Source organism: Leucopleurus acutus (assembly GCF_964270905.1).
Source record: "Leucopleurus acutus genome assembly, chromosome: 1".
In the NCBI taxonomy this organism is placed as follows: domain Eukaryota; kingdom Metazoa; phylum Chordata; class Mammalia; order Artiodactyla; family Delphinidae; genus Leucopleurus; species Leucopleurus acutus.
In genome coordinates, this window is record NC_139142.1 from 42,416,093 (window position 1) to 42,439,924 (window position 23,832).

At 37.2% G+C, this 23,832-nt stretch overlaps 1 protein-coding gene across 4 annotated transcripts; it reads right to left on the reverse strand.

Annotated features, from left to right (window-relative positions):
* Window positions 1-69: 69 nt before the first annotated feature.
* Window positions 70-22,652, reverse strand: PSMA3 (proteasome 20S subunit alpha 3). 4 transcript variants are annotated; one of them, XM_082842207.1, is made up of 11 exons: window positions 22,542-22,652; window positions 19,897-19,979; window positions 13,758-13,881; window positions 10,973-11,074; window positions 10,821-10,894; window positions 8,739-8,811; window positions 7,158-7,223; window positions 4,138-4,184; window positions 1,993-2,060; window positions 617-681; window positions 70-208 (listed from the first exon to the last, which is right to left on the reverse strand). In XM_082842207.1, the coding sequence occupies exons 1-11, from the start codon at window positions 22,560-22,562 to the stop codon at window positions 164-166; spliced, it is 768 nt and encodes a 255-aa protein (XP_082698333.1). In that variant the 5' UTR covers window positions 22,563-22,652; the 3' UTR covers window positions 70-163. The 4 variants fall into 4 exon arrangements, with proteins under 4 accessions (XP_082698333.1, XP_082698335.1, XP_082698336.1 ...); XM_082842209.1 differs by having other exon boundaries at window positions 13,758-13,876; window positions 22,542-22,588; XM_082842210.1 differs by lacking the exon at window positions 22,542-22,652 and adding an exon at window positions 17,353-17,431 and having other exon boundaries at window positions 13,758-13,876; window positions 19,897-19,972.
* Between the last annotated feature and the right edge of the window lie 1,180 nt (window positions 22,653-23,832).

The following is a 23,832-nucleotide window of genomic DNA, read 5'->3' on the forward strand; positions in this document are numbered from 1 at the left end:
CTAATGCTGAATAAATATGTGCTCAGCTACCCCCACCAATTTTGTCAAGCAGATATTAACCAAACTTCAGTCGTTACAAGACAAAGATTTAATGAAAGTTTGTCAGTGGGTATGTATTAATCCAAAGGGCTAAATAGTTAAATAGAAGTAAACGAAGTAAATGTTACATGTTATCATCATCTGATTCATCTTCTTCCTTCAAAGATTCCTGTTAAAGAGAAAAGTGTTTAAAATCAATTTTTAGCATTGCTATAACAGGCTGAATCTAAATTAAGCACTTGTCATTAAACTTCTTTGTAAGTGAAAATGAACACTGGTTTAGAATAAGACATTCAGGTAAAGAAACGGGTAACTAAAGTACATCTTGCTGTAACAATCAATGACTATATTCTTGATAGGATACACACAGTATGAAAGCATTAAATGTCCTGAAAAAACTTTGCCATTTTCACAAGCACAAAAAAAATTTTTTTTGGAACCAGGGCAACTTTATCCCCATTGAGGATAACCTAGAAAGTTTTCATCCTTCAGTTCAGCTCAACTCTTAAGGGTTATTTAATAAAATTCAACGTATCTCCATATCTTCAGCTAGAATCGTTTCAATGCTGTGGCTTACCTTGGCATATTTCTCTGCCTCTTCCCTTATATCTTTTGGAACAATTTCATGTCTTCCGTTAGTTACTGTAAATTAAGCCATATATTTAAATGAATTAAAAACAAGGACTGTAATTGTGATTTGCAAATACCATATAATCTAGCCAATCTACAAGTGTAATACCAGATTCTCTGAACTCATCTTTGTGTGTTTTCCCTACATATTAAATCTGCGCAAATTTAGCTCTTATAATAAAGAATACATTATGCTAAGATTTATCCTGATGCTATTAAGTCCTGAGCATTCATTCACAGCATGGTTAGATTTTAAAAGCTGTCCTTGAAGCCCTACAGTTGCCATGCTAGAAAGAAAAATGGTGATTTCCCAGTAATTCTTTTTTAAAATATGCAATGGGGCTTCCCTGGTGGCGCAGTGGTTGAGAGTCCACCTGCCGATGCAGGGGACACGGGTTCGTGCCCAGGTCCGGGAGGATCCTGCATGCCGCGGAGCGGCTGGGCCCGTGAGCCATGGCTGCTGAGCCTGCGCGTCCGGAGCCTGTGCCCCACAACGGGAGAGGCCACAACAGTGAGAGGCCCGCATACCGCAAAAAAAAAAAAAATGCAATGGATGTTTCAAAAAAAGTAAATAAACTAGTCACAGCTTTAGTCAATTATTAAGCAGAGCTTTTCCTTCAAAAATAGAGTACCTCCTAAATTTGTTCTGGCTCTGTTTGTATTAGAAGGGCACCCAGTGGTCAGAACACATTGTGGCCAATATTGCAGTTGAATGTGTGCCTATTTCATGACCCAGCAATTCCACTCTTAACATATATTTCTAAAATGCTACTACATATGTGTACCACAATAGATGTACAAGATGTCCACAGCTGCATTGTTCATTTTACAGTAAACAAACACTGGAAAGTGCCTAACAGTGTAACAACAGAAGAGATGAACAAAGTGTTATTTTCAGACAACAGAACACTGTACAGCAAGCCAAATGAACAAAAATACTACTGTATGTAACAAAACTGATTTACACAAATATAATTTTGTGAAAAGAAATGAACAAAAGAATCCATAATGTCTAATTCCATTTATATAAAATTCAACAACAGGCCAAGAACTATGGTGTTAGGATTCAGGATAGTGGTTACCTCTGGGGAGAAGCCTAAGGGGTGATCTGGGGGGCTGGTCTACTTGTTGACCAAAGCAGTATTTACATGAATGTATCCATGTTGTGACAGTTATCAATTCATTTGTTATTTGTGTACTCTTATATGTGTATACACCATTACTAATTTTTTGTTGTTTTTAAGAAAAAATAAGGCACCCAGTAGTACATTAGGTTTGGTACAGATGACTCTGAGAGCAAATAAATGTAGAAAAATAACTTACTTTCACCAACCCAGCTGAGCTCTAGTTCAAAAGCTTTATCCTTAACTTCATCATGTACTATGTAAATTCTAGAACAGAAAGAGGACGTTAACATTCATTTGGTCATCTACATACATAGTTCATGCACCCAGCTCAGCAAATTAGAACAGCCATTCCTAATGTAAGTATCTATAAAATGATACATTATATACAGTCTATTATGAAAATTACACTAGGACTGATTAAAAAATTAAACACTCACTACAAAGGATTCAATATACCTTACACCTTTACAACCCAAGTTGTTTATTTTGATATTCTTTTTTTTTTTTTTTTTTTTTTGTGCTGTATGCAGGCCTCTCACTGTTGTGGCCTCTCCCATTGTGGAGCACAGGCTCCGGACGCGCAGGCTCAGCGGCCATGGCTCACAAGCCTAGCCACTCCGCGGCATGTGGGATCTTCCTGGACTGGGGCACGAACCTGTGTCCCCTGCATCAGCAGGCGGACTCTCAACCACTGAGCCACCAGGGAAGCCCTTGATACATTCTTTTAGAGACATACCTGAAAGATACCTCCTAAGGAACATATATTCAAATGGGAAAAGGCCATCATTCCCTGTGTGCCTTTTCAGTATATTTTTTTCCATTCATTAACTGATTTTTTTAAAAAACAAACTAATTCATTAGTTTACAATTAGTGGTCTCTTCGTTCTGCACCTTCTTGGCAGGAATATTTTTAAACCCCTTAAATACCTATGATAAACCCCTTAAGGTATGTCCCTTAACCTGGCCTTCAAACAGTACATGACAAATTGCTGCCAGCAAGAAGGCACTGTCACACAACATATTAAAGTAGAAGTAAAAACAAAGTATCAGCAAAACTTTCTTATTTTATACTTTCCACCATCTTACACAACAAAGTAACAAAAGTAATTTGGAGAGTATTCCTAAAGCCTTGCTTTAAGAAAGCACCTTAAAATTGCTAGAACTAAGTAAAAGAAGCATAGTGCTCCATTTTATTAAATGATAAAGGGATGGCTTTCCTACACGGAACAAAGTAGAGTCTAGTGTTATATTTAAACATAAAAGGTGCAGGAAGAACTGATTTCCAGAAGACTTCTCAGTGAAGGAAATTGAGTTATCATGTTAAACTGCTGTGCAATTCAATAAGGATTACTTTTTAACTAGTTCTATTATATGTTAGTTGCCAGTGTCCCCTAGGTTGTTATTAACTGACAGTCGTAGAATGGAATGGATTCTGCTTCTTCACAACTGGAAAGGGGGGAAGGGTCTCATGGTAAAGAGGGGTGGGGGGTGGGAAGTGAGGGTAGCAGGAGTGGTGGACGATTAGTACAAAATTATAAAACACTTGTGATTTTAATACTTTGCTACAACCATCAGTATAGAGATTAAGGGTACCATTCAAATAGTATATTTATTATTATATAATAGAGCCCTCCAAGACTTTTCCCTTGCATGTGTTATTAGATGTAAAACCTGAGACACGTGCACAAAATGCTGACTAGACCATGTTCATGTAGTTCTAATGTGGAATAGTTAGAAGTCTCTGTGAATTCTCTGGAATATTACATTTACTACTTTTAACTCTGGAAAGCTGGCTGCAACACCAGCATTTTATTAGATTTTTTGAAATACCAAATGCCTGCCTTCTTTGATGTAAAAAAAATCATGGGCTTCGAAGCATGTTCACTGAGCTTTTACTGGCTTTGTTTTTGCTTACTATTACTGTAATATGAACTACTTCAGGCTTTCTTCAGCTATTGCTAGATGTTTTGAAACATTGCTCTTCTCATCTTGTTACAACTTTAGCTGTAGACCTTAAAGTTGTAAGCTAAGGTTAATATTATCGGGACTTCTGAGATTTAAGAAGTCGGGAGCTATCAAATGAAGTCCCTAGAGGTTCACTATATCCTCCTATTCTTGAATTCTGTCACCTGAACAGGAGTATATTTTGTCAAAAGCTATTTTTCCCCATCCTATTCATTGTCACTTGGATATTCTCCTTAATGAGCCTTCTGAGAATGTTGGATTCACCTTCTAAAACTTATGCAACAAGTTATTTCCAAACAAAACGGCCTCAGGGTTAATGTATAAGGTAAGGTCAAGTGAAATATTTTTGTCAATGCTAAGGAAAATTTCAACTTACATTTTTGCAACTTCTTTAACAACATCACAGCAGGTCATTTCTTTCATCTACAGAAAATAAAATATATATTCATTATGTTATGATTCAAAGAAGAACGCTTTCCACTTGTGTAACTTTCCAGGTTCTTTCCACAACTTTTATCAGTAACCCCATGCTCTTGAGATAGATTCTCAGATATAAAACCAAAGAAAATAACCTGAAATACAAAAAGACCAGAACCAAAGTTTTTTATTTACAGTGTAATGTTTTTTAATGATTATGCCAAAACATATTCTGGACAACCCTTGGGCACCACTAATTTTGTGAAAAATATTAAAGTTTATAAAAATCTAGATTCCTTTATGAATTTATTCACAGGCAGACCCTGACATTTAAAACATTAGCAAAGAAATGTTTTTTCTTTTCTTCTTTATAGCCAATTCAGGATAATAAAATGTAAACAAACCACGAATACCTTCTATATTCTAGAGGGGGATGAAGGAGTGAAATAAACTGTCCCTCATGAAACTGTTTGAGACAAAAATGCAAAATGTCAGGGAAAGCTTTGAAGAACCAAGATCTGAGTGGGGTCTTAGTTGGATCTGATTTGATTTTGAGGAAGATAAATGAACAGCACAAAGCAAAAGTGAACATTTGGAAATCAGGGTAGGAAAACAGCCCTTAAATGCCCAGCAGAAAAGTCTGCTGTACTGTAGGTACTGGAAGTAACCAATGCAAAAATTTTTTTAGGTATATGTGTTTCTGAACACAACTGACAAACAAACAAAAAAAGAGCAAACTAGTGTTCATATTCTGGATATGTGGAGGAGGATGGAAAATGGTGAAAAATAATGAATATAGTCATACAGCAGTCCAGACTTGAGGTGTATATCTAGGCTTATTATTTATTTTTGGTATTTTTTTTATATTTAGAAATCTTGATGACCCAGCTTATACAAATAGGTAAAATATTGGAAAATAACAACTGTTCACTCAATCTAGATGGAGATATTTTGTTGTACAGTATCTTTTCTGATGATTAATTTTTTTCATGTTAAAACTGGGAGTGAAGAAAAGGAAAATACCAATATTCATACTTTTGCCCTTACATGTTAAGTTCTATATTTAGTATATTAATTGTAACATACAAAGACAAACTTAAACTTGAAAAGATACATCTTAAATGTCAAAAATATTTTTATATATGTTGGTAAAGTTTATTTCATAAAGTTATATTCTTGGTAAAACAGAACACAAGCAGAAAAGCAGACCAGAGTAATGCAGGGGTTGGCAAACTCTTTTTGTAAAGAGCCAAGTAGTAAATATTTTATTAGACTTATTGGGATATGGTGTTTGGTCCCCGTCACCAACTAAACTCCACTGTTGTACTAGGGCAAAAGCCAGAGACTGAATATGGCTGGGTTTCAATAAAACTTTAAAAAGCATTGCAACTAGAGATTATCATACGAAGTGAAGTCAGAGAAAGACAAATAACCATATGACATCACTTATATGTGCAATCTAAAATATGACACAAATGAACTTATGTATGTAACAAAAACAGACTCAGACACAGAGAACAGAGCTGTGGTTGCCAACGGGGAGGGGACTGGGGGAGGGATGGAGTGGGAGGTTGGGGTTGGCAGATGTAACTATTATATACAGAATGGATAAACAAGGTTCTGCTGTACAGCACAAGGAACTATATTCAATATCCTATGATAAACCATAATAGAAAAGAATATAAAAAAAGAATGTATGTATTTGTATAACTGAATCACTTTGCTGTACAGCAGAAATCAGCACAACATTGTAGATCAACTATACTTCACTTTAAAAAAAAAAAAATGCAGGCAGTGGGCCAGTTTGCTAACCTCTGATTTAGAGCATATGTTTTCATCATTAAGTGTACATGTTCCTCAATAGAAGTAATCGTTCTCAATTCTTAAGTACGATTTGTTAGTATTCCCATTCCTTGCTAGGATTTAACCACAGAGGACAAAAGAACAATTGTACTAAACAATCTATTTTCAAATTTCCACATAATACTACGGAGAGATCAAAGCAAAAGAGAAGATAGTAGAAGACAGGAACTTAGCACAAACCAGGGAGTATATGATGGAAAAGAACACTGGTCTAAGAGTTATTAGGTCTGTGAATTGTTCATAAGCAATATTCTATGACTCTAGCCAGTGTGTTTAACCCAGGGCTGGACTTGGACTAAGTGATCTCTAAAGTCCTTTTGTCAATTTTATCAATACTAAAATACCAAACATAAATTAGGCTTTTATACGTCTAGAACTTGCCATTAAATTCCAAGCACTAAAAAAATGTTTTCTAGGACCTAGCCTTAAATAAGCTGAATAAGTTAATTAGTTGAGCAAGGCTCCCAGTACAGCATTAATATTTAAATGTATATAAAATTTTTTCTCACTGTAATTTACCAAAATGTTGATGAATCATACACCTGTCTTTAGGGAAGTTTCTGATAAGCAATGAAGAGTTGGTGGGTACTGTTTCAATATAAAGTTGATCAATTTATGGCTAAAAGGAAAGCCAGCAAATTTTTAAGAAACCTTTTTCACACTAATAGATAGATGATGGGTTCCCATGCCCTATTTAGCTAGGAACAAAAAGGAAAGAGAAGCAAAGGAGCACAGACTCTTAATGTGTAAGACTTCCACAGACAAAAGCTGTTCTCCAGATGGAAGAAATGATACAATAAAAGAGCAAAGTTCTCAGCCTAAGGGTCACAGGGCTCCATGAATGGGCTTCAAGGATTTTGTGACATTATATGAAGATTTGTTCGTATTTTTTTTGGATTAAGCAGCCACCAAAATCATAAAGGGATCCATGACCCAACTCTACAGGTAATATGCTACCAGCTTTCCTACTCAGCCACCTAGCTAGCAGCTTCAGAAAGCTCTACTCAAAACGGCAAACCACACTTGGAGTAAAAGGTTTAGTTTGTGGTGATAAAATTTCACCACATGAGGATAATGCTATAGCAAAATTTCAAGCAGTAAATATGTATGTATTACCTGAAGCTTTTCGATTTCTGTCTTTGCAGCTTGTCTGGCTTTGCCAATGGCACAGCCCCAATAACCCTATTTAAAAAGAACATACACGAAAAATACATATGTATTATTAAATTAATACACTATCATAAGTCATTAATGACTACTGTTTGTTTAAAGGTTAATGAAAGGTTGTTAAATGACATTCAAAAGCACATCTGGAGAAATATAGTCAAAAGACATTTTAATGACCACCAAGGGACTCAAAAAAATTAAAATAACTTAAATCTAGAGTAATCTGTATTATTTTCAAGAAGTATATCCAAAGAAAAACAAATTATTTCATTATGTATATACACTTCATGAACTAGAAGCATTTCTGAGGACAGGAATAGAAAAAATTTTAGCATTCTGACAATGGAAGTTATTTTAGAGAAAGAAATAATTCCTAAGAGTTAAATAAGCCTTTTTTTAATATATACATATGAATTATGTGTGTGTGAATATATACTTTTTTTTTTTTTTTTGCCACACCAGCACAACTTGTGGGATTTTAGTTTCCCAACCAGGGATTGAACCTGGGACCTCAGCAGTGAGAGCACGGAGTCCTAACCACTGGACAGCCAGGGAATCCCCTAATTTATACTGTAAAGGTTTTTTTACTTGTGTAACCAGTGTATAATGGCAAAACATAAAGAACATTTTTTTTAATGAGTATAAAAAAAACCATAAAAATCTCAGAAGACACTTAAGAAAAGGTAATTAGAGAAACGTCCAAGAAATCCCACTTGAAATCCTTTTTAAAAAGGGAATTGGGGAACTCCCTGGTGGTGCAGTGGTTAGGACACAGGCTTTCACTGCCATGGACCTGGGTTAGATCCTTGGGTGGGAAACTAAGATCCCACAAGCCGTGTGGCACAGCCAAAAAAACACAACAAAAACAAAACTTTAAAAGGGACGGCATTGGGCTTCCCTGGTGGCGCAGTGGTTGAAGAGTCCGCCTGCCGATGCAGGGGACACGGGTTCTTGCCCCGGTCCGGGAAGATCCCACATGCCGCAGAGCGGCTGGGCCCGTGAGTCATGGCCGCTGGGCCTGCACGTCCGGAGCCTGTGCTCCGCAGCGGGAGAGGCCACAACAGTGAGAGGCCCGCGTACCACAAAAAAAAAAAAAGGACGGCATTCACTTTTACATTCATTTTTAAGATACTGCTAATATTTGTAGTAATAAAGGAAATAGCACATATTCAAGATTTTATCTTCACTATGCAGTTTCTATAATAGCATATTTAAAGCCACAAATCTGGGACTTCCCTGATGGTCCAGTGGTTAAGACTCCACACTCCCAATGCAGGGGGCGATCCCTGCTGGGCGAACTAAGATCCTGCATGTGGCATGGCTCGGCCAGAAAACCAAAAAAAAAAAGACACAGATCTTCCTCTGCCTCACATCCATAGGTTATTGTCATTAATGTTAAAACAAGAAAAAAATGTTACCTTCCTTGAAAGAATATTAAAGAAACCTCATATAATCCAAATACATGATTTAAGTGCTAATGAGAGACCATTAAACTAGAAATAGAATTTCAGATGATTCAAAACTACTCACATATGAAACACCCGATGGGTCAATCATGTAGAGTTGTGCACCATCATTCACACTGTAAGACCCTAACATGAAACTACATAAAAGTAAATTAGTAATTTTAAACCATGATTCTTAATACCAGAAAAGTATTAAAAAGTACAGTGATAGGGCTTCTCTGGTGGCACAGTGGTTAAGAATCCGCCTGCCAATGCAGGGGACCCAGGTTCGAGCCCTGGTCCGGGAAGATCCCACATGCTGCGGAGCAACTAAGCAACTAAGCCCATGTGCCACAACTACTGAGCCTGCGCTCTAGAGCCCGCAAGCTACAACTACTTAAGCCCAAGCGCCTAGAGCCCGTGCTCTGCAACAAGAGAAGCCACCACAATAAGAAGCCCGCGAACCGCAACGCAGGGCAGCCCCCACTCGCCGCAACTACAGAATGCCCGTGCGCAGCAACAAAGACCCAATGCAGCCAAAAATAAATTTATAATAATAAATAAAATTTAAAAAATAAAAAGTACTGTGATAAAAATGCAATTGTACTTTCTAAGACAAACATTTACTAATACCCATATAACTCATAGTAAACACTTTGATAATGTAGTTTGGATAAAAACTAGTATATACTTGAAAACTTTTCACAATTCATGTGCCTTTGTTTAGTATTAAACTTTCTGATGAAACTTTCCTGAGAGGACAGCAGTGGAGAGAAAGGAGTACTGATAGATGGACAAGTAATAAGGGGGCCCAACAGCTAAAGGAATAAACATGAAAAAGCCAAGGGGACAAAATTCCTGATGTGAATATGCTGAAACTACCTAAAACTCTTGTTCCACCCTTCATTCTTTTCTGGCTATTCCCCGGTATTCCTCCATTTATTTTCCTGCAATAAAAATTGCAGGAAAATTGGTTCAATGCATTTTTTTTATGCTCAACAAATTAAAATTAGGGTATTAAAAAATCATATGAATTACTGATATTTTGAAATTACAAGTAGAAAAGAAACCAGCCTTATCATTTCATGTGCAGAATACTGTAACAGCTACATCCCATTTAAGAACATCTGACCTATTGCTTAAAGTATATCAGATGGAAACTAATGAGAAAACTGAAGTGTCAGTATAATTGGCTACTAAATAGTAACAACATGGAATATATTTAAAATCAGTTTGCCATTTCCTGAAAATGTTTGGGTTTAGTTCCAGATACTTTTTTCCCCCAGTTTTATTGGGAAATAATTGACATACATTGTTATATAAATGTAAGGTGCACAGCATGATGGTCTGATTTACATACACTGTGAAATGATAAGCACAATAGGTTTAGTTAACATGCATCATCTCATATAGATACAATTAAAAGAAAAAAAACTTCCTCCTTTTGTGACGAACTCTAAGGGATCTACTATATTAAAAATTTTCCTTTTTATCACACATCAGTGTTAACTATAGTCATCGTGTTGTACATTATATCCCTAGTACTTATACCTTTTGGGACTTACCTTGTGGGTCAGTGGTTGGGAATCTGCCTGCCAGTGCAGGGGACATGGGTTTGAGCGCTGGTCCTGGAAGATCCACATGCCACGGAGCAGCAACTAAGCCCGTGCACCACAACTACTGAGCCTGCGCTCTAGAGCCTGCGAGCCACAACTACTGAGCCCATGCGCTGCAACTACTGAAGCCCACATGCCTAGAGCCCGTGCTCCACGACAAAGACAAGCCACCGCAATGACAAGCCCATGTACTGCAACGAAGAGTAGCCCCCTCTCGCTGCAACTAGAGAAAGCCCGTGCACAGCAACGAAGACCCAACACAGCCAAAAATAATTTTAAAAAAAGTTTATATACCTTTTGACCACCTTCCTCCAGAGAATTTATTATAATTAGATTAAAATATTACTATGAATTCTGTGTTTTATCCTGTCCAAATCTGCATAGTCTTTCATTTTTCAGTTTTTATTTTTAAGTACATCATTTTATTTAATCACTGCCCTAATACTTCTTGATGATACTTCATTTTTTAAGGGTATAAAAGGCTAATTAGATTCTGAGAAAACAAATACCTACAGTACAGATATCACTGAATATCTCAGTAAATTTCATACCTGCAGCCAAAAGGTCTAACAGCACTGTAGAGTGTATAGGCATGTACATACATGGCCACTCTGTCTGCAAGATGCTGTGGGGAAAAACAGAAGAGCTTATTAATACTCTTCTCTTTCTGTTCCAAAGGCTCTTCAACATGTTATCAGCTTACTTTTAGTGGAATGTTATATCCAAAGTTAGATCTAAAGTTGGAAGCCTCTTCTCTCGCAATGTCTGCTAAAGAACGAGCATCTGCCAACAAACCCGCTACGGCCTGAAAGAAAAAAAAAGTACCAATTCAGTAGATAACATTCCTATCACAAATCAAGGAAAGTATGTAATTATTACAGGCTTATTTGATATTTTTAACAAGTATCACTATTAGAATAAATCTGTTTGGCTTAAAGGTCTTTCTTTACAAGGCATTCTGGCATTTTGATGCTTGAGTACGGGATTACAATTTGGAAATTTCCCAAGTGTGACTACATTGTTTTGTCCATTGATCACATTCAGAAAAACCTCCATGTCTCCCCATTCTCCACTTCATTATAAAGAACAAAACAACAACAAAGAAGAATATAACCATTTGTTTTGGTTAGCACTGATCCTTTATTTAAAGCCATTCTGTGTTCAAAAAGCTATTAAAAGTTTTCACCTAAAAGGCACAACCTCAAATTCCTTTTTCAGCTTAACTAATAAATTGTAATGACAAACCAAAACATGACAAACCACAAATCTGGTGGCTTAGAATTGCAATTACTAAACCACGTGCTGAGACATCCCAGGGCACTATAGTGAACTCAGAGTTGTGGGGCATTTTAAGTTTGGGGGAAACATATGTTGAAGTACTTAACGGTTTCAACATTAGATCATTCTACATTCTTTTTACTGCCATCCGCTCGTTGAAAAGCTGGGTTGCCATGATATAAAATAAGTACTGTGCAAAAAACAATGCAGAACAGGAAACGGGGTGGAGGTGGGGGGGCGGCATCTAATCCAATTCCAAAGTTTAAGAAGTTGTGCAGTACACATTAGTTAACTGTGACTGTTTAAAAATATTTTTCTTTTGCTGTTTGTGATGAGTTTGTTTTTGTTTTGTTTTTACAGCTACTAAGTTTTTAGGACACAACCACTTAGTTGTTTAGACCTACATATATAATAAACAGAACCACTGGGTATTTCTTTTGGTCTAGGGAAGCCATGAAAACAGAAAAAACTACTGAAACACTTATGGGTACTGGGAACCAGTGGCACAAAAGATTTGCAGAATTTAAAAATAAGTACTATCAAAATTTTTAATAGCCTTTTTTTCTACTGCTACCTAGTAGTAGTAATAATGATGAAAATCCTTAACATATTATTGATCATTCATTACATGCTAATAAGCATTTTACATAATTATACATGAAGGTAGGTAGGTACTATTACCACCATAGTTTTGCAGGTTAGAAAACTGCTGTTTAGAATAACTTCCACAAGGATACCCAGGTAGTAATTTTCACCATTTAAACAATCTTCCATTGCTTTGGATAAAACCCACTGTGAAGTCTAAAAATTTATCAGATCACTTGGAGACAGAACATTAATCCTTCATTTTCTCCAACCCTGTTCAATGTCTAATGTTTTGCCAATTTCCAGCTATAAGGAATGCCATCAGTTTCCTGGCTTTAAATAACAAATGGGACAAATGTGAAAATTCTAGGATGATAAAATTCTTTCCATCACTAAAGTGCTTATAAGCATATATGATTTTTTTCCAAAATATACCTATCTAAAGTTTTTTTAAGTGAAAGAAAGCAGGATTCCTTACCTCATACCAGCTAGGTTACAATCGGGCAAGTTTCAAGAAAACATACCAGTTTCACTGGCAATAATAAATTTGTTCAGGAGAGAAAACAAGTTCAAAAAAAAAAAAAATCTGAAGCAAAAAAAAAAAAAAAAATTTTTATCTGTAGCTTTATAGTTTACTGGCTATATTTTGCTAGTCCTTTTTGTGTTTGTAACACATCTCATTTAGAAATAACAAAGCTACTCGTATTTCAGCAGAATGAGTGGATCCTATAGGATCTCACCCTGCAGAATGGTCTCTAGAGTAACACACAGACCATGCAGACCCAAGTATGAATCCCAGCATATTTCTTTACCACCTGTGCATCTTTTTCTCATCTGTAAAAATGGGATTAATATTACTTGTACTGGGTTGTCAGGATTAAATGAGATAATTTATGTAAAGAACTAGCATAGTACCTAGCACACAGTGTTCTCTTTTCTTCCTTGACTTTTCAGTAAGCAAAGTTAAAAATCATTTCTTTTCTTTTTTTTTTGGATTGTTGCTCTTACTGAAGAAAGTCTGACATCTATATAGGATGACTTCAGTATATACCAGTAATGTATCTATGTCTTGGCCTGCAACTGTGCAAAGCAGTCACTCAAGATACCAGCTGCATGAAATAAATACAGTGATGCTTATGAAGCTACTAGAAAGCATGTGTTCACTCTTCCCTTCATCGGACATCCTTTCCTGATGCTCCACCTTACTATAAAGGTCTTCTCTTTCTGATAACATCTTCAGTGTAACAGTGATCCCCAGAAAGGATACAAAAAGCCAAAGATTCATTGCCTCCCAAGCATGTACCTTCATTGATCTATACTGCCAAGATTTCTTTTTAACCCATACTTCTCACCCCCTCCCCCCCCCTCCTTTTCTTAAGGCAACTTGGTTTTTCATATCTATCTCCAATCAGGTTATACAATAAGAATGCTACCTTCCTTTTAGACAGTGAGCTGTTCACAAACCAGTAACTTTCTGATTACTTCTATAGCTGCTCTCTGCTGTTTCTGCCTCAGTGCTAAAGTATTAAATGGGTTCTTAACAATCACATTTTCACATATTCCAGTTAGTTATTTCACAAGAAACTGGACAAGGCAAAAAGGAACATTTTTAAATGTAACCTTACCATTCCGACATGCCGATCAACATTAAAAAGTCGTTTGTTAGAACCTTCTTCATAAAGTTTAGAAAGGACTAATTTTTCTACCCCAAAGACAACGCCATCTTTACATCTGATTCCAATAGCTGTACTGAAACAAGTAGAAGAAAATCAATTTTTTTAACTGAAAATAAAAGAAACTTTGTAAACCCAAGTTTAAAAAACAAAAACCACAAAAACAGGCAAATTTGTTTCTTAAAGCATATCAAGTCTTTAAAATAAATACATTTGAAAACTAGAAAGGACAGTCTAAAATGTGATGAATTAGATCCATATAAATAATCATGTGACCAAAAAAATCTCATATCATGACATGGAAAGATATTAATACATAAGTGAAAAAAGATGCCAACAAAATATGTACCAAATGGCACAGTGTCTAGCATATATTAGCCATCTTACAACAAATGCCGACTAAAGTCATGTGCAATTAAAACTGGTATGTAAGGGCTTCCCTGGTGGAGCAGTGGCTAAGAATCCGCCTGCCAATGGAGGGGACATGGGTTCGAGTCCTGGGCAGGGAAGATCCTGCATGCCGCGGAGCAACTAAGCCCGTGCGCCACAACTACTGAGCCTGCGCTCTAGAGCTCGCAAGCCACAACTACTGAGCCCGTGTGCCACAACTACTGAGCCCGTGTGCCACAACTACTGAAGCCCATGCGCTAGAGCCCGTGCTCCACAACAAATAGAAGCCACGGCAATGAGAAGCCCGCGCACTGCAACAAAGAGTAGCCCCCGCTGACCACACTAGAGAAAGCCGGCATGCAGCAACGAAAACCCAACGCAGCCAAAAAAATTAATTTATTATTAAAAAAAAAAATGGTACATAATATGCATACAAAAGACAGGCTACATACAAACTAAAAAGTTACCAGTGACTATTCTCGGTGGAAAGATTATTTTTCTTTCTTTTGCTTTTTCTGCAATAATCATGTGTTGCTTACTATTTAAGTGTAAAAGAATAAACATTTTGTACAACTGTTTAAAACAAAGTAGATCAAAAAATAATCTGAAGTAAAATGTGGAGAAATTATACATTGCCATTTCAAGATGAAAATACATGAATTACTTTAATCTTCTAATTCTTTTAACAAAGAGAAACAACCAGAAAAATGAGCTGAGCCACAGGCACAAATATGTAAAGAATTGCAGACACTCCTTCCCCCACACTTCAGGTATCTTTTCAAGTTTAAACTCCTTGGCCCAGCTTTCAGCACTCCCCAAGAATCTGCAAAGCCCATCTAGCGAATTCAGTTTCCTGTTATAGAGGTCTTGTGCTCTACCAAATTCAACCTCACTGTCACCCCTCAAACACCTTAATGTTCATTTTTGCTTTTCTGTCTTTATTGCGGTTATCCTGGGTACTAGAATACACTTCCTCCTCACCACTGCCCATTTAAATAAATTTCCACAAACTTTTGCAAAATCACTTGAATAGCCTCAGGTAGCCATTCCCAATTCTCCCAACTCATCATCTTCCTCACCTTTCAGAACCTAAAACATTCTTTTTTCTAAACTAAAAGTTCTAAAGTGTGGTTTGTGAGGTCAAAATTATTTTCATAAAAATACAAAGACAGGGGCTTCCCTGGTGGCGCAGTGGTTGAGAGTCCGCCTGCCGATGCAGGGGACACGGGTTCTTGCCCCGGTCCGGGAAGATCCCACATGCCGCAGAGCGGCTGGGCCCGTGAGTCATGGCCGCTGAGCCTGCGCGTCCGGAGCCTGTGCTCCGCAGCGGGAGAGGCCACAACGGTGAGAGGCCCTCGTACCGCAAAAAAAAAAAAAAAAAAAAAAAAAGAAGTGTGATGTTTCTGATAGTCTATAATGAAATATGTCTAATTTGGAAGCTCTGTTATAACTCAGTGAACCAATATTTTCCAAATGACCAACTCACAATGTTGACGGGTAAAACATGCAAAGTGTAAGACAGCCCAACAGATTTTAATGTAAAAGTAGAAAAAGTTCATTGTTATGTTTTCTGACTCCACACTGCAACTAATCTTTAAGAAACTAATATTTGTCCAGTTTTGGTATAGTATCATAAAACAACATGAAGCCTGATTTGTTTCACAAGCTCCAACAAAAGTAACAACATACTGAAGCAGAAGGAGATATGAGACTCTCTTTAATTAAGATTCAATTAATTATTGAGATTTACAAAAATGTAAAACAATGCCACTCTTCTCACAACATTTTTTTCTATGTTTTGGAAAAGTAATTTGCATTAAAAATGTTATTAATGGGCTTCCCTGGTGGCGCAGTGGTTGAGAATCTGCCTGCTAATGCAGGGGACACAGGTTCGAGCCCTGGTCTGGGAGGATCCCACATGCCGCAGAGCAACTAGGCCCGTGAGCCACAACTACTGAGCCTGCGCATCTGGAGCCTGTGCTCCGCAACAAGAGAAGCCGCGATAGTGAGAGGCCCACGCACCGTGATGAAGAGTGGCCCCCGCTTGGCACAACTAGAGAAAGTCCTTGCACAGAAACGAAGACCCAACACAGCAAAAATAAATAAATTAATAAACTCCTACCCCCAACATCTTCAAAAAAAAATGTTATTAATGTTACTCAAATATTTTAATAAATGTTAATTTAAATTATTTGTTAACATGCAGTTGTGTTTATTACTGTTACTTAAATGAATTTATAAGTATTTTTAATTTTTCAGTTTCAATTTCTAATATGGTAAATATTGATGAACCAATAACCTGCATAAATAAATGCTCTTCAGGGTGATGTTAAATATTGATAGAACCTACAACCTACATAATTAAATGTTCTTCAAGGTCCTCAGTGATTTTTTTTTCCAGGTATAAAGGGGTCCTAAGGCCAAAATTTTGTGTACATTTTTGTTCCAAACAATCTAGCCTTTCAGTTATGTTGCTCAATCTTCCTTTCATATCCTGTCTCCTCAATGAGGCTAAAGGGAACGATTATAATTTTATCCCGTTTTTCCTTTTGCATATTACCTGCTAGGAGCATACTTTTATAAAATAGTTTTGATCATGATATATATATTTTTTTTTTTTTAATAAAATGTTTTTAAGTATTCACTTATATGTCAATTATTTGTTTTGGTAGTTCCTATGCTTAACGTAACAGGTACTCAAAAGTATTTGCCTTCTAAATTCCCGAGATTGAATTTCTATCTCCAGGACTTCCCTGGCAGTCCAGTGGTTAAGACTCCACGCTTCCATTGTAGGGGGCATGGGTTTGATCCCTGGCTGGAGAACTAAAATCTGACATGCTGTACAGGCACAGCCAAAAAATAATAATATAAATAAAAAATTTAAAAAAAAGAATTTATCTCTTTTAATGCAGAATATAATCATATCAAATTATTTGGTTAAATGTTTTCTAACTATCAGTTTATATGCCAGACTCGTAAGAAAATTCATATGTAATTTTTCTATTTTCTACTTTCTGTGCCCACAAAACAAACATTTTCAAATTTCATTCTTATGGTAAGGTATATGAAGTAGTTAGGTTAGATGTCCACATCCCAATTTTACAGACAGAAAAGTAACATTCAGAGGACTGAATAGTGGAAACCTATATAATATTACCATTAGGCAGCAGCTAGGAGAAAAATTCACATCTTCTGATCCTCATCCAGTATTCCATCATACCAAGTTACACAGATCCCTTTAAAAGAGGAACTTTCCTAGTAATTTTTCTTTATGCAGAAAAAATACATTAATTTTTAATGTTTCCATTTTAAAAAATTATATTTCTTCAAGTTTGCTTAAATGTAACTGTTTTAAACCATATTTAGAAATACTTTATAGAAAACAAATTGCTAAGATAACCAGACCCTCACAGGCTAGTCTCAATTTTCTGGGTTACAGATGACTTCAAAATGCATCCCCAGTTTTTCTCTTAGTCAAGACATCTCCCACCAGTTTTTTACACCAATGAAAACGCAAGAATGCAAAGGAGGAAGAGAAAAACAATGACTTCCTCAAGTCTTTCTCCAGCTCCTTGGCCTATGAGCCTATCTTCTTTAACCAACAGGAAAAATAAGTGTCAACTTATTTTTTCTTTTTTTTTTTTAGGTCTTTAATCCATTTTGAGTTTATTTTTGTGTCTGGTGTGAAAAAATGTTTTAATTTCACTCTTTTACATGTAGCTGTCCAGTTTCCCCAGTACACTTATTTGCTTTCATTTTTTTTAATTTTTAAGTTTTTTTATTGTCAACTTTTTTCTTGAATTTGACTCTCTTCTGAACTCTTTCAGGCCTTGTACACAACGACAAATACAGTGCAGCCTAAAATTCTTAACAGCCTTACTTCTATTATATTATCAGATACTGACAGTTTGTAAGTAACAATATCTATAATAATACATTTAAACACAGAATCTACTAGCTTCATTAACAAATCCTGTAAGAAGACTTAAAAAATATTTTTGCTCAAAAACTTTAAAATACTATTTCATAAACCATTAGAAATCCACATACCTTCTTTCTACCACCCAGAAAATAGAACAAAAAATGAACATTTATTTATTCAGTAACTACTGAGGGCTATGTGCTAGCCCATGCAAAGACCAGTTACAGTCCCTACCCTCATGAAACTTCCATAATCAAATATCGAAGATACTAGTAGAAAGTGAAAAAACTACATCTACACGTGGACTTTTCTAAAATTCTGGAAACATTTCCCTACTACACAGGTTTTCATTATAATGAAAACACCAAGCTCAAACATCAACACCATTTGTTTAGTAGGCCTAAAAAAAAATTTTTGAGAGATCTGAATGAGATGTCATGAACAAAATTTTTTTCATCCCGAAGCTGCTTTAGATTCAAAAATACGATTATTTATATATATATATATATATATATATATATATATAAATAAAAAACTGAATCACTGAGCTGTACACTTGAAACTAACACAACATTGTAAATTAACTATACCTCAATAAAAAAAAAATTAAAGGGGCTTCCTTGGTGGCTCAGTGGTTAAGAATCTGCCTGCCAATGCAGGGGACACGGGTTCGAGCCCTGGCACAGGAAGATCCCACATGCCGCGGAGCAACTAAGCAACTCAGCCCATGCACCACAACTACTGAGCCTGTGCTCCGCAACAAGAGAAGCCACCGCAATGAGAAGCCCAGGCACCGCAATGAAGAGTTGCTCCCGCTCGCCACAACTGGAGAAAGCCTGTGCGCAGCAACAAAGACCCAACACAGCCATAAATAAATAAACAAACAAACTCTATTAAAAAAAATTAAAAATGAAACCAGTTTGTGCAGACTATGTTCAATTAGAAATGATTTTTTTTAAATGATCATATATGAGACACAGATGTAGAGAACAAACGTATGGACACCAAGGGGGGAAAGCGGCGGGGGGTGGTGTTGGTGGTGGGATGAATTGGGAGATTGGGATTGACATGTATACACTGATGTGTATAAAATGGATGACTAATAAGAACCTGCTGTATAAAAAAAAAAATTAAAAAAAAAGATCATATAACTGATTGCAAAAATTCTTCAATATAAGACTCAGAGAATTTGTCAATAAGCCAGTAATTCAACTAAGATGTTACAGTGGTGGCAAGGAATCATTTTAGTGAATTACTCTAAACAAAAAAAGACAGAGTGAAGGAAATAAGTCCAACGGGAAAATATCTTAGTGATCCTACACCTTTTGGAGTATGGCAGCAGAAGAGAAAAATAAAAAACATCCCTGCTGAGATGATCATGTGACCAACTGCACAGGACATTTAAAACACAAGGAAATAAAAGATCAGACGATAAAGTCACAATCCTAATGGCCAAGGAAAACAATGATATGTATCAGGAATTTGAAAAAGGAATAAAGGTCTAGCAAAGATGTTGATGAATTTGGTTTTATACACTTCATTTGAGACTTGGCAGAATGTCTAAGTGGATAATTCTGGAGTCAACTGAAAATATAGGCACATGGAAAGATCTGGCCTAAAGAGAGATCTGGAAATGACTAATAAATTGAGATTATTTTAGGGCATATATTATTCTGTGCCAAAGTAACATAACAAACCCTAATTACCAAAAATATAGAAAAGAAGACATTTAATACCTGGTTAAAACATGGTAATTTCAAGTAAAACAATGTTTCTTACCTACTATTTTCCACAGCCTTCATAGCATACTCAACTTGAAAAACTCTTCCATCAGGAGAGAATGTAGAGGCTGACAGGTCATACTAGGAGGAAAAGGCAATAATAAGCTTATAATGATGTATCTTTGGCAGTAATAACCTTACACTTTTTTTCCCCCCTAAATGGCTTACACATCAGAAATGTGTGTTAAATCTCAACACAGATTTTGCTTTAAAGAGAAAGGGGAAGCATGTCAGAGCAGCAACAGAAGCTAAGACAAAGTTATACACTTTAGATTTCTGCTAGAAAAGCAATGGATACAAGTCCTGCATCAAGTCAGAACTTTTCCCACACAGGACATGGCTCATTTCTAAAAAAACTGCTATGGTAAAAACAGCATTGGAGCATTTTAATTCATAGCTGTGGCACTAAGAAACTGAGGGACCTTGGACACATCATTTAGCATTCAGACATTTAATAAGCATCTATTATATGTTAGTCACTATAAGGAAATACAAAGACTACTCATTCTAGAAGTCCTTCATCTTCAAAAATCAGACCATGAACAAATCTAGGAGCTGAAGATACAGCAGTAAATCAGAAAAGGTACTATGATGAAAATAAGACAGGGTGAAGTGATAGTCTCAGGGACTACCACAGACTACCTGATCAAGTAAGGCATTGTTGTTGGGGCAATTATATTTAGTTATTTAGGCTAAGCTAGAATTAATAACAAGTAATTAGTCATTTAGGATATGGAGGAGGAGCGTCCTGGTATTTGGCATAAAAGACCTTAGGGTAGAAATAAGCTGAGCACAATAAGAAAAAGAAATAAGGCCACTGTGTCTTGAGCACCATAAGTGGTAAACAGAAGAGTAAACTGTATCAGAGGCATATAAGGGCCAAACTATGTTAAGTCTTTTAGGCTGGAGTAGGAAGTTTTCATTTCTATTCTAAATCCAACAGAAAGTCATTGGAGTTTGAGGGGGAAAGGGGGAGAGGTTATGTCTAATTTTTTTAAGACGTTGTTCATCTGGAAAATTAATTAGAGAGGGAACAAGAGTGGAAGCAGAGGTTAAGTATTCCAAAGGTAGTGTCTTAGACTATAGAAAAAGAGATGGAAGGTGTTATCATTGGAGGGTACAATCAGAAAAACCTTGCTAATGGATTGGCCCTAGGAGTAGAGTAAAAAAGAAATTAAAAGTGCATCATAGATTATTTTTCATTTGCACAACTAGAACTCGCCCATTCACTGAAATGAAAATTGTAGGAGATGCAAAATGGCAAGGGAAAAAGAAAACCCAGAGATCTACTTTGGACATGTCATTTGAAATGGCTATTAATCAAGTGGAGAGAAATGTCAAGAAGACAGGTCTTCATATCCAGAGTTCTTGGGACAAGTAAAGACAGGAGATAAATCTTCAACAGTGGTGCTTCCTGGTCTCAGTTTGTTGATTTGTTAAATGAAGATCCTTAACTCTACCACTGTAATACCGAAATATCTCACCTGGTTATATTATCAAATATTTTTAAAGTGTTTGTAGAACCCTTTAGAACACTATTAATCTAGGGTAATATTAATGTAGTTGCAAAGTCAATTTGCTACAACAGGCATTACTGAGCATCAACTAATCCAAAAACGATATGACAATCTTAGCATCTCATAACCGAATGGATTAAACCATTCCAAGTATACGTTGCGTATTATCAAACTCGGAAAACCAGTACTTGGGCCTAATGGTGAGTATAAAAGTCTTGTGCACAGTAGGAGTATAAAATGAACTGAGAAACCCATCATTCAATGCCTCTAGTGAAAACCACCAATAAATATTTCTAAACAAAAACTGTATTTTCTACATGGAGAAATACATAAAAGGAGTAAGCAGAAGATTGCATATATGCAGTTCGTTTGACAAAGGAAAGTAGTAGGCCGGAAAAGTTAACAAATCCAACTCCAAAATCCTGAACTGTCTCTTCAAAGTCAGAAGCGGTTAAGTCTGTAGCTAACCATTTAAACGCTTAACGGTACTGATACCTCATAGTGCTGTTAAGTAATTTGTACAGGAAAAGCTGAGACACAGGAAAAATGGAAAGGATTCTTCCGATTCCGCTTTTTAGACTATTTTTCTTATCAGTTCTGAGAAAGCTCCAGGGACTCATACAGAGCGGTCCATCACTACACTCGAAGGAAAGACAGAGAATTCCCGTGAGGCAGCAGCACCCCAGGAACTGCAAAGGGGTTCCTTGGAAAGCGGCGTCTCAGCCCTTGGACTCTCAAGCCGCCTTGCCTCAGTGGTTCTCAAGAGGCTAACTGTCGCCCAAACCCTTCACTCACACACAATTTCAGGCCCCACGAGTTTTCACTTTCGGTTTCCCTAAGCGACTAAAGATAGTGACTCAGCAACCCAAAGCGGCTCCAAATCTAACTGCTGCGCGGCAAGCCCGCCACACCTGAGCTGAGAAGCTTCAAGCCACGGTCACTGCAGACGCGGGCCTAGCAATCAGCGTCGGAAAGACCCCAGGTCCACCGCGCAACTGGAAGCGGCCCACCTGCCTCCCGGAAGCACCAGCGCACCCCGGGCCGGCGCACCCCTCGCGGTCCGTCCGCGTTCCCTTCCCACGCTAATCCTTATGTAGACTATCACGCCGAGAGACAACGAACTCACCCCGGTGCCGATCGAGCTCATCGCGCTAAAACCCACGGGGACGCCTAGGTCTTCAGGATCTAAAGCGATCCCCCCTACGCTGCAGCACGCAGACGAGTAACAGGCTCTCTCATTGGCTGTTCTTTCCACCAATAGCCTTCTCTGTGGCTCGTTCCTGGGGCCTTAGCCCAGGAACAGAGGATTGTGGGAAAAGGAAGGGGATGTGCGTGGGGTGCAACGCGTGGGGTGCAAGCAACGCGTGGGGTGCAACGCGCATGTGCAGAAGCAATAGACGTGGAGTTACGTAGGGTTCTGCTTACTTCTGACAGTCAGGTTTCGGTCTTGAGGGTCGTTGAGAAACTTTAAGTTTTCGGGTGGCTTGAGGAGCTGCGCCATTCCTTTTCCTAGGAATTATTATTTATCTTTTATCCCTCTCTTTCTCTGCCTAATTCTTTCTTAGAGCAAAGCAGAGAGTTGTTCTTATACTCTTACAAAGACCAGAGAAAACGGTAGGGGAGAGGGTTTCCCTCCACCCTTGGCGGCCTTGTTCTAAACCAGTATATTGATGGCATCCCCTTCATCCACCTATTCTAACAAAAAAGAAGGAACGTGCGCTCTAAGGAGAGCGCTCTAATTCCGACCTTTAAGCTCAGGTCGGAATTTTACAGAAGCATTAGGACTCTTTGAGTGTGACTCTATTTAGTAGAATTAAGGATAAGACTGATTAACTATTATTTGTTGAGCTCTATATGTCCCAAGTACTCAGTTAAATACTGCTGGCTGATAAAACGGCGAAGGAGACATTTACATTCAGTGGGAAGAAATAGGCAACAAAGAGTAAATAGGCAAATAGTTGCATCTTGTGGTAAAAAAAAAAGAGACAATGGAAGTTTGAACTTTAGACCTATTATTGATACTTAAGGAATGACTTTCGGAATGGGTGATATTTAAACTGAAACGTGGGGTTGTTATCGAAATATAAACTTGGCTTGTTATGGGAACTGTCAGATCAGTGTGGCCTGTCATAGAGATTAAGTGGGGGAGAGTGACAGGAAGTGAAATCAGAGAGGTGGAAGTGGGATCAGACCTTGTAGTGGTTTGGATTTTAATCTGATTTTAAATGGAAAGCCATTTTTCCCCCTCTTTCCCCTGGAAAGCCATTTTTAACTGCTAAATACTTTAGTGTGTATTTCCCCAAAATCAAGAACATCATTTTACATATCCACAGTAAAACTATGAAAAGTAGAAAATTAACAATACTTTTTTCTAATCTGCAGACTTCATTTAGATTTTGGCAAATCTCTCAGTAATG